This window comes from Sinohyriopsis cumingii, chromosome 18 (genome assembly GCF_028554795.1).
Source record: "Sinohyriopsis cumingii isolate HCF-2022 chromosome 18, ASM2855479v2, whole genome shotgun sequence".
NCBI classification, from domain to species: Eukaryota; Metazoa; Mollusca; class Bivalvia; order Unionida; family Unionidae; genus Sinohyriopsis; species Sinohyriopsis cumingii.
The window spans coordinates 72,207,268-72,219,676 of NC_142978.1; the positions used below are offsets into that span (position 1 = coordinate 72,207,268).

A 12,409-nucleotide genomic window follows, 5' to 3' on the forward strand; every position below is an offset into this window, starting at 1 on the left:
ATGGATAGTCCAACTTCATGATGAAATTCATTTTATCTAATTTCCCCAAATTGGCATCCTTCAGATTTAATTATCCAAAAGAAAGGCATTTCACGGGCTGTAATGAATATATTTCTAGCAAGCCAAGAAAACTAGGAACCGCTGAGGTTGGTTAAAATATTTGCCTTGATGAAAATTGCTGTAGAATGTTGATTTATTGCAAGATTAAAAGCAAACTAAGTATATGTTCTTTATTCATCTGCTGCAAAACTCTCTCGCACACACACACACACACACACACACACACACAACAATGTCCCGTATAAATAGGCTTTCTTTACAACTGGCCATTAAGATCATCCTTCAACAGAAAATGACGATTAAACATGTACTATATTATAATGTTACATCTCATCGCTGAGTATTTTCATTGAATATAAATTACAATATCACAGAAACAACATTTATGATTTTATAATTTCCTCAATTTTCTAACCAGATCCTTTACAATTCTCTCTGCAACATCTAGCTTTAAGGGTCCATGTGGAAACATCAGTGCGTGGTGGAAACCATCGTGGTAGTGGACCAGAGTGTATGGTGTACCGACAGCCTTCAACCGCTCTGAGAACATGATTCCATCATCTCGAATAATGTCGTATGCGCATGTCATTATGTATGTTTCTGGCAAATCTCGAAGCATGTCATCATCTGCCATCATGGGCGCAAAGTAGGGGTCAATAAGTGTACTTTCAATGATTCTGGACAGATCTTCATTTCCGTAATCTATTTTTGCACCAATATTACTCCTCAAATGTACACTTCTTACATATTTACTTGGCAACCATCTACGCTGGTCTGCATTATGAGCAAAATGCGAGCTTTTTAGTGCGGGTGAAGTGTGATTATTTATCAAAAACTCCTTCACGTATTCCGGACTTATTCCTATATAGTTTGTAATAAACACTACTGACTGAGGATTGTTTATACTTTGACTGAAATATTTTGTATTCTCAATGAAAGAAGTGGTATTGAAATTCAAACTTTGAAGCGCTGGAACTAAAAGAAGCTGAAGTGAGATCTTGTGCTTAATACGGATGGATATTGAAGCCGCCATGTTGCCCCCTGCACTGTCGCCTCCAACTGCTATTCGGGCGGGATCAATGTGAAGCTCCCTAGCGTGAGCTATGACGTAATTTACCACAGTCAGACAATCGTTTAAAGGTTCCGGGTAAGGATATTGTGGACTCAGTCTGTAGCTGGAAAAAAAAATTGACCTTGTTGAAAATTATACTTAACACTGGTAAATATTCTTCAAGGTTTCTGGCACAGCTAAATTGTAAAAATGACTTGAAAATGTATTGTCTCGCTTGCGACTGAGCATTGCTCTTCAAGGGGTTTTTCCCTGCGGATTGTGCTGGGTTTTGCTTTATCTCCTGGTAAAACACTGTTTAAGTAATGAAACACAAAAAGACTAGTTGATATTAGAGTTGTTAATATTGTACCGTCTTTTCCCATATTGTTAAAGTCTTTACATTAGTACCAGTGGCGTAACTATCTCACCACGGGCCCCACATTAAACTTATTGTACCGACCCCTCCCCTTACTGTCACTTATTTTTCCCCTGGTTGGGCCGGGCCCTCAAGACGGTCTGGCCCCCACAGTACAGCTGTACCCGCCACCACGGTAGTTACGCCACTGATTAGTAGAAAGAAAATGGAATATTTACATTCAAACTATAACACACAAAAAGTAACAAATTTTAAAAAATACGATTCCACATAAAGCAGTTTGGAGACCTTGCCGAATTATTAGCATTTTATGGACCAGTAAATTGAAATATTTTACGTTAAATCAATTTCTAAACATTTCAAATTCTGTTAAGATTTTACAGGGCTCAGAAACAAGGATTTACTTACTCAACTGAAAAGATTACTACACCGCTGTCACGTGCTATCTTCCTCATAAGTGGATCATAGCTATCTAAAATGATAAGGTTGCCATAATTAAATATCGTGTTTTAAATATCTTGCAATTTCTATCTCATGTTTTTGTAAAAGAGTTGGAATTAGATCCCAGCTAATGACTCACTCACCTTACTAATCTATCTGATCCAATAATATAAAATATATTAACTCAGTTAATTCTTAAAGATTGACTTAGTATATTTATTTTTTTTAAAACAGTATCAAAGACCACCAGAATAACAAATGAAATCATTTAGCTGGGTATAACTGTGACAGAAAATAGGGTCGCCGAATGTTCGGAAGTATGCTAACATTTATCTACAAATGAACAGGCAAATGATTGTTTATATGTTTGATGTTATTTAAAACGAATAGCTAAAGTTCATACTTCAGCAACAGGGTTACAATTTATTTCAGTCATTGTTTATAAAGACTGATAATACCAAGTACCAATACTGTAGTAGGGTTACGAATTATAACGGTCACTCAGCCTCCTTAATGGGGAAACCGAACTTTGCATTCTGGAGTGTTTGTTAACAAACTATCAGGTACACGACATAACACTGTGATTCTGATATCAATAACCCAGATCTTTCTTGGGACTAATTAGTGACGTAAGTCAAGTATTGAAGGCTGACCTTCATGCAAAACACCGTTTACAAAGTGGAGGACCGCTCCAGTGGCCTAGTGGTTAGAGCGTCCGAAATCGGGGGCTGTGGGTTCGATCCCCGGCCGAGTCATACCAAGAATTTTCAAAATGGTACTTACAGCTGTCTCGTTTGGCGCTCAGCATTAAGAGGGTGTTGTTAGGACTGGTCGGCCTGGTGTCAGAATAATGTGACTGGGTGGGACATCATGCTACATGTCTGCGGCATGATGCCCCAGTGATAGACATCACTATAAACTGCCACACTGCAAACATCGTAGCGATATTACTGAAAAATTGTTAAAGCTACGTTAAAAATCCAAATATCACACACACACAGAGAGAGTAGAGGTTTTTAACCAGAAGTCTCCAACAAACAGGATTGTCCCCAATCATCTCTCATGTTTGAAATAACCACTTGAAATAGGAACATCTCTGTTCTTTCATTTTTCCTATCGAACTCCGCCTCCGGAGGCTGAGAATAATTCTTTATTCATTTCGCATACCTATACACCATTTCCCATCGAAAATCCAAATATTTAGAGTACATTATCGGAGGAGTTGCGCAAAAGTGAGCATGTACGAAATTCCAGGCTCGTAGATTGACGAGCATAACATAGTATCGCCAAAACACTTGGACTAAGCTACGGCCCGTATCGAGGCTACTGCAGTTTAGAGGAAAAGGAGCGGGGAGGGGTGAAATAGCATGATGTGGGGAGAAGTTGGGTCGGAAAACTTACCTACGGAAAGTAGACTCCATCCGCCACCATGAATATACACAAGAGCCGGACGTCTGTCGAACCTGATGGTGGAAAGAGGTTCGTACACTTTGACTCGGACGTAATTGAACACCGTGTCATTGATCTATGAGAAAAAGAAAACAAACGCCAATAAAGATCCAGCGTCGTCTTATAGTAATAAACATATCCGGATGAACTATTATTCGTTTGATTTTTGTATTAATTTAATCTGATAGTAAAAGATCATTTGAATTTAGGATACAAATCCCTCTCAAGGTATATTAACATATGTTGTATTGGAGAACCACTCGCTTGGTCCAAGGACGGATAGCACGACACACATGAATGGTGGCGAGAGAATAGGCAGTCTTAATAATCTTATGATCGTAACTACCGTCAGTACTCGCTGATAAGACGAGTCCAACTGCAAACTGCACATACAGATCTGCCGTCGCACAATATGCTGGCAGATCTGGGTCTGTGCAGTTTGATTGGAGTAATCGGCAGAACAAACAACATAGACCTAATCTGCAGGCACATTATGATAGAGCAGATAATGATCTTTGTTGTTTGCAATTTGAATCGATGTATAGGAGAATATATACGGTACCTTAAAATGCCAAAAGTGCATAACATAACCGAAAAAATGACGCAATTTAAGTTGGCAAATAATTTTATGTCGAAGCACACAGAAGTAAGCTGACTAGTAAAATAGTACACCAGTTTCAGCATTGAAGTTGAGAAGAAAATATATCGTTGTTTTGGACAGGTCATATATACAGAAATAATCGTTATAATCGTTCAATGCTGTCTTCGATTTTGTTCCGTGCCAGCATTTTCTACGTCCACACCTTTGGCAAAGAAAAGCGTATCTTTTTAATTTGTAATCCGCCATGATATATATATATATATATATATATATATATATATATATATATATATATATATATATATATATATATATATATAGGTTACCAACACTTTAAGTGCAGTCTTTACATCCGTCCTAAGAAAATGCTTTTCCTCTTTCCTTAGAGTGCCAAAGTGGTACTTACCTCGTATCCAGGAACGGCCTCAGCAAATACGGGGACCGATTTGGATCTTTTTGGCGGGACCACTTATGAGCTCGGCATTTGAAAATAAACTGCTGCACAAGTTTTTCTTTTTTAATTATAAGATATTGAACTTAAAATTTTCTTTCATCGCTTTAAACTTACTTTCTCTTTAAAGATATATTTTAAACAATTACTAACGCGCGGGGCTCCTGTGAGCGCGGTACAATCGGCCAAAGGTCGGCCCTGCTCGTTATCTCATCATACTAACAATGTTTCTTTTAAAATCACAATAAATTGTCTCATATATCAAGTGTCTAATACAAAGATCGTCTCTGTTTACTCATGGAAAGGACTGCACATAGTTGAACCTTGTTCCAAGCCAGTGGCGTCACTCGGGTTGGTGTCACCCAGTGCGGTAGCTCATGGTGTCACCCCCATGGTCCTCCTTCAGTAACAGACCATACAGAATCCTTAGTAATGTCATTTTGGTGTCACCCCCTCTGATGGTGTCACCCGGTGCAGTCCGCACCCCCCGCATCCCCCTAGCGACGCCACTGCTGTGCCTGCTAGTCATGTATTTAACTATGATCGGTTATCCGCTTATGAAATCCGACTAGATCGACCAGTGTGTGCTCTGTAAAATTTGCAATTTTTCATTTTGGTGTCACCCCTCTGAGATGGTGTCACCCGGTGCGGTCCTCACCCCCCGCACCCCCCTAGCGACGCCACTGTTCCAAGCACTGAAACGTCATTATATGAATGCATTATACCAAAAGCTGTGTCTAAAATAAAGGAGAGGCTAGATTCCGCTCTTTAGCTTCGAACTTTGCATTAAAGTTTGTTTTGTTTTTTTTTTTTTTGTTTTTTTTTCATTAAAAGCATTACCAGGTTTTCTTCACTGGTTATCCTGGTTATTTTAGAAAGGATAGTGTATACCTTAGGTATTGTAAAAATAACTTTCATTCCCTTCATTTCGGTGTGCGATTGATGGATATAATTTGGTTTATAGAGTACACAGCTTGGCTTTACTTCATATGTGTATCTTTCAAAAAGTTGATAGCTTCGCTTGGTCATTTTCACTTCATTGACTTCAAAAGGTAGCCAATAGTTTTTTTACTTTCTATTTATTTCATAATTCGTTTATTGCACTTTCAGAAGCGGCATTGTATACTCTGATAAAATTAATTTTCCTGTGTTTGATAACTGCTAAAGTTAGTGTACTCTAGACTCGTTCAAACTTATGTTTCGAGCACAAACGCGCAGCTATTTTAAACAGCTGTCTGCTTTAGTTTGTGCAAGGTTTCCATAATTACCACAGGTAAAGAAACTGCGTTCACAGTACATGAAAATAGCATATATGTATGCCAACATTCATTCCCATGTGCATGTTGTCAATTTCACCTTATACCAGTCCCTCTCTCTGAGGTAAATAATAACTGTAGCGCTGAATCTTAGCCAAATATGATCAAACAATTTACTCGCAGATACGGGTCGGCTGTTAAGGACAATCCCCATGGATATCCGGTCGTCTGAGTCAGGAGGAACCAATCAGAGAGCTTCCTGTCCAGGAAAGAAAAGTGCGTCGTGATTCCCAGCTTCACAAGGAAGCTTATCTGAAAATTGCAATACAAAACAAAACAAAAGTGTCAAAGAAAAACTAACACTTTATATCACAGCAGATATAACAGCAAGTTCTCAAAGATTATATGATTTACAATATCAATTAGAGCATCCGCCTCGGATGCGAAAGGTCGTGGGTTCGATCCCCGGCCGAGTCATACCAAAGACTTACAAAAATGGTACATACAGCTGACTCGCTTGGCGCTCAACATTAAGAGGTTAGTGTTAGGACTGGTCGGCCTGGTGTCAGGATAATGTGACTGGGTGGGATATCATGCAACATGTCTGCGGCATGATGCCCCAGTGCTAGATATCACTATAGGCTGCCACACTGCAGACATCGTAGCAATATGACTGAAAAATTGTTAAAGCTACGTTAAAAGAATCCAAATAACACACACACACACACACACACACACACACACAACATCAATATAATAGGTAAATAATCATGCAGCTGTTTAGATCGTCGACTAAATTCAGACACAATTCATCTGTCCGTAAAGGACTGAACTAATCGTAAAAGATACAGAATGAATATGATCTTGACAACACCGATAAAGGTGTAAACACCTTATAGATATGACCGGCATGTTTACACAATTTGGAAATAAAGCTACACAGTTATATAAATTAGACAATTAATGAACTTGTACACGACATTTAACACCATACAAACCAATTTCAGACTGTTACGTACAATGTATAAAGACTGTCTCAATATTGTTTTCGAACTGCAAAGCATAATAAAATCTTTGTGTCATGAAAATTCACTCACACACATATCCACAAACGCTCGCTCTCTCTCTCTCTCTCTCTCTTTCTCTCTCTCTCTCTCTCTCTCTCTTCGTGTGTGTGCGTGTCTGTGTAACGCAACAGTTTCTCAGGGTATCGCACTTATAGATTATCTGTTGTTATATCAGAAACTACGAAAAGCTTGCACACAAAAAATCCATATATATATATATATATATATATATATATATATATATATATATATATATATATATATATATATATATATATATAATTAACCTTTGAAGCTTTTTAAACTTTTTTTTTAAACTCATGGGTCAATATGGAATCAGAATACATGCAACAATATCTGCTCCGTGTTGTTCCTAAAATATTATCTAGCAGTTGTATAGCGGACTATACTAGAGTAATAAGCTAAGCACGTAGTATTTCTGGAATTTTATATGATTTTAAGGTGATATTGGTTGAGAATTCAGTGCATCAGAAGCATTTTTAACTTTAACTTTGCCTTTAACAAGTCAAAAGTGTAAACTTTCCGTGTACCGCACAGATGTTACACATTTTGAAAAAAAGAAGAAGAAATGTTACCACTACTGTACTGGTTAAAGTTCACTCGAGTGTTGCTACAATTTATTGTACATTTGTGGTAAAGCCCACAGACTACTGTACATATATGGTGCCGCCCATAGACTATTGTACATATGTGCTACACCCATAGACTATGATATTGTTAAAGAATGTGTATCGTCTCATTCATGGACGTTTTACTTTTTCCACATCAATGCATTTCATTTCTTAACATCTTCAGCTTGAAATCGATGCATCATCACTTTTGAAATGAAGACTTTGGGGTTAAATTTTACTATTCACATTGAGTCTGTCTGTTATATAACCATATAACTTCCATTATTTATTTAGATTTTTATAAGGTGTGTGTCTGTGCGCGCGCGCAATGATTTTTAACGCGGCTTTAACAATTTTAGTCATGCCGCTACGATGGCTGCAGTGTGGCTGTGTATAGTGATGTATAGCACTGCAGTATAATGCCGCAGACATGTGGCATCATGTCCGACCTAGTCACATTATCCTGACACCAGTCCGACCAGTCTAATCTCTTAATGCTGAGCTGCACCTCCAATTTTTATAAGTCTTTGGTATGACTCGGCCGAGGTTCAAACCCGCGACCTCCCGCATCCGAGGCGGACACTCCAACCACTTAGGCCACCGGAGCGATATAGTATTTTATAAATAATGTTGTATATATTTATAACCCACGAATCATGTATGAAACCTAAACGTGAGAACAGAATCGAGCTAAACAAAATACAGTATACCAAAACAAATGTGCTAATAACTTTAAAATAGAAATGTTAATTAATGTAACATAACGTATTGTAAAATATAGATAGTGTCAACACGGAAATATATATTCCTATTCACCATATCCCAGACCTTATAGCATGGTTTAAAAACAATTTTTATTTCTTTTTTCACAAAAATGTAAAATTATTAAACTGGAATAGACAGAATGTTGTAGTCTTTGTGTAACAAATGAGCTCAGTGTGTGTGTGTGTGTGTGTGTGAAAGCCAAAAGATATGTCAGATACCTCTCTCTCTCTCTCTCTCTCTCTCTCTCTCTGCTGGCATATCAAAAAGAATGGGTTATGATAAGTTAGGAAGAAACAATAAACAGGGAAGGACGTAATGAGGGTGGTTTCGTATGTAACGACAGGCGAGCAGGCAAGTGGTTAGGTCGGTAGGTAGGTTTGTAGTTAGACCGGTGGATTACAGGTAGGTAATATGTATGTATGTATGTATGTATGTATGTATGTATGTATGTACTGATTAATACGTGCGTCTTCTACTTACTATATGACTGTGTGTTCTCATTGAAGCATCTATGATCCGGACTTTCCATTTTTCCGGAATTTCCTTCGGAACGGGAGTATCCGTGTAATAATTCAGGAATATCCCCGTTAGTACTAATACGAGTGTCCAAAGAAAGACTTTGGTCATTATTTCCGGGCACATCTGACATAAATTAGTAATGCTAATGCGAAGAGACACGATTAAAACTTAGTAACGCATATATATGCGCGACACAATTTGACCGCTCCAGTTAACAGCTGCACTTTGCACCATTGCTGATTTCACAGAGGGCAGGGGTCGAGATGAAAACTCGCACGGTTATCACACATGCTGGGACCAAAGACCAAACGCTGGACGACACATGCGTACATATATGTTAACTAGAAATGAGTGACTAGATTAACCGAATTTCGAACTTTAGCGTATTGACCAAGTTTACGCGTTTATCTCATCCATTATACCATCCAGGAGTACATACTATAAATATGTGTTCATTTTGGTAAGGTATGACCACCACACCAGAAGAAAACTGCCATAGAACCCGACCGGCTCATACTGACAATACGCATTGACCACTGCTCAACATATTTTTAGAATTGACACATTTAACCAGTAATTTGCTGCACCCACCTGTATTCAAAACCCCGATGGTTTGGATAATTCGGTCTCATCGTCTTAGTACACATTTACTGGTGTATACGGTATACCCGAGTTCTAATCTTTGTGTATTGAATCGAAACATACATTCTAACACTTTACAGGTAAAAATATATCATATTAACATTCTTTTCCAGCTTTAAATGCAACTGGAACTGAAAATTAATAGGGCTGTCAGAATTACTTGAGATAATAGTTTTTTCTTAACTATTAAAGTGGTTTCCTTTTTTTTTGTACAGATTTGAGGAATGCCGTATATGGAAATACTTTTGTGAATTACTGTATTTTGGTGCCTCTCTTTCTAGGTCTAAATCAAATGACAGTCCTAACTACCCATTAAACTACACGACGAACACGACCACGATGAAAACGACAGCAAAGGAAGAAAGAAAAACAAAGATAACAACGAGTACAACAACTAAGCCCTTCTAATAATGATACTGCATTGAGTTCTTGTGATAGTGGTGGTAATAGCAGTAGCAGTAATCGTCATCATGATCGCGGTCATTGTCGTCGTCGTGGTAGTAGTAAGAGTAGTAATGTATTATTTTTTGAGTAGGTCGAACGACCAGAAAGCAAGATTCAAAATGATGGCACGCTAATTTCTCCTTTTTTCAATGTATCTTTAAGAAGCCTCGTTTTATTTTCAGTGTATTTTTAAGAAGCCTCGTTTTATCGTTTCTAAAGAGGTTCTGAAAGTTGTTTATAGTAGCGGATCCAGAAGTATCATTTTGGAGGAGGGCGTGTCCACAAGTAAGGGAGAGGTCTTTGTGACTGAACCCCTAATGTGGATCCATGTCGTGAGGGCCCCAGAAGTTACTGCATTTTAAGTAAATAATTTTAACCATCTAACTGTAAGGAAACGTTCATGTTGTTTTGTGCTCATTCTTGAGGGGAAGGGGCGTTCCGCTCCACCACTACCCCGTACGCCCCCTGGTTTATGCATATACACAAAACCTCGAACAGTAACTGAAATATAATTGTGTTTAACTGACGAACGCAAGCCCACAGTTCATCTATGGCAGGGGTCTCAAACATCCGGCCCGAAAAGCCGTTTCCTGTGGCCCGCAAACTGATTGGTGTCACAAGGTGTCATGAGAGATAACAAAGGTAGGCGGCTCATGTCCTCATGCGGCCCTAATGGTAGTTTGAGACCCCTGATCTATGGCAAGCCAAATTACTGTTCAAAACTTTACACGATATCCCATACAATAAATACGATATTTCATACAGAGACTTCATTCAAACAACTCATTAATTTTAAAAGATATGTCATAAACTTTAGAAGATGTCTAAATTAAAAATGCGATATCAGTCTTCAAAAGCATATAAGATATCTTGTAAAGTTGATCAGATGTCTAATAGTTAATGAGAGATTATATACAATTTATTAAGCATAAATATTTTATAAAACATACAGTATATCTTATACAATGAGCAATTCTTAAGATATTTTATACAATTTATGATATATTTTAAGTTTATAAGCGATGGTATGTATCGTTATGATATATCGTTTTTCAAATAAATGTAAATTATGGCTTACATTAGACATCGGTGTCCATGGAGCGCCCGCAGCATAGGTCAAGAGGGTCACGTGATCCCCCGGAAATCATAAAAGTTCAAAGCGCTTTGTAAATATTGGCTTTAGTTTCAGACTGCTTGCCATACTAACTCTCCCGGCCGTGAATGACTGACCCCACCCCACCCCCCACCCTCCCCCAGGGCCGGCGCTACCATATAGGCAAACTAGGCAGCCGTCTAGGGCGCTGATTTCATTGGGCGCATTTTTAATTTTTTTTAATTGTTTATAAATATTGAAATTGATATTTTCGGGGGGGGGGGGCACCAGAATCTAACCTTGCCTAGGGCGCCAGATAGTGTTGCCGGGTCTGCGGGTCTGGCGCCGGCCCTGGCCCCCCCCCCCCCCCCTCCACAAAGAATCCTGCGGGTGCCCATGTCTCATTCACATCCTTTACCTCAAACAATAAACAATGAATATCAGCAGCACCAAAATTACATTCACACAATCAGTACGAAACCTAGGTGTTGCTCTGGACAGTACTCTCACATTGCACCAACATGCCATGAACATATGCAAGACTGCATATCTTGAGCTGAGACGCATCAGCTCAATTCGCAAATATCTTTCAGTTGATGCCATTAAAACACTTGTGTGTTCATTAGTACTTTCAAGACTGGACTATTGTAACTCAATTCTGTCTGGTTCATCTCAATATCTGCTCCAGAAACTTCAAAAAGTTCAAAACACAGCTGCTCGGATCATACTTAGAGTACCACGATCAGAGCACACCTCCCCGCTGCGCTGTACCCTACACTGGCTATCCATTCGATCCAGAATCAAACACAAAATTTGTTTTCTGTGCTACGTTTCACTGTCGGACTCTAGTCCAACATACCTATCCGACCTCACTCATGTGTACACACCAGCAAGATACTTACGCTCCTCTTCTGACAATCGTATACTCATTATTCCCACTATGAAAACAAAGTCATATGGACAGCGTTCTTTTGCATACCAGGACCCAGCAACGTGGAATGAATTGCCCTCTGAACTTAGACGCAAAGACACAGTGATCACATTCAAGAGGGTCTCAAAATTCACTTATTTCGACTGCAAGAACAAACTTAAAGACCTAATAATGTTTCCTACATTAAATATTCTCAGCATGTTTTTTAATGTTTTCTAATTTCATGGTGTTTGTTTTTGTAATCATATCATTATATGTTTTTTATCTTATAGATGTTGTCTAATGTTGTGAAGCGCTTAGAGCTTCTAAAGATTAGGCGCTACACAAAGTCCTCATTATTATTATTATTATTATTATTATTATTATGAGTCACACAGAATTTCTATCTAGTCTTAAAAGTCAAGTAAAAAAAAGAAAACTCACAAACAAAACTATTCTCCGATTTTAATACTGATTTATGCATTAGAATGAATAAATACTTAAATAAATAAATAAATAAATAAATAAATAAATAAATATGCAGTAAATAAGAATTTTCAATGCTCACATGACATATTTATTTCCTATCCATAGCGTTACATACTGGTGTTGGGGGGAAAATAAATCAGCCCCAATTTTCAAATCGACTCAC

The 12,409-nt window shown here is 38.2% G+C and overlaps 1 protein-coding gene across 1 annotated transcript; it reads right to left on the minus strand.

The window, feature by feature from the left end:
• Positions 1 to 216: 216 nt before the first annotated feature.
• LOC149776957 (neutral cholesterol ester hydrolase 1-like) lies at positions 217 to 8,956 on the minus strand. The gene is made up of 5 exons (XM_089941673.1): positions 8,630 to 8,956; positions 5,863 to 5,997; positions 3,330 to 3,453; positions 1,896 to 1,959; positions 217 to 1,235 (listed from the first exon to the last, which is right to left on the minus strand). Exons 1-5 carry the CDS (start codon positions 8,789 to 8,791, stop codon positions 452 to 454), a joined length of 1,269 nt encoding a protein of 422 aa, XP_089797799.1. The 5' UTR covers positions 8,792 to 8,956; the 3' UTR covers positions 217 to 451.
• Between the last annotated feature and the right edge of the window lie 3,453 nt (positions 8,957 to 12,409).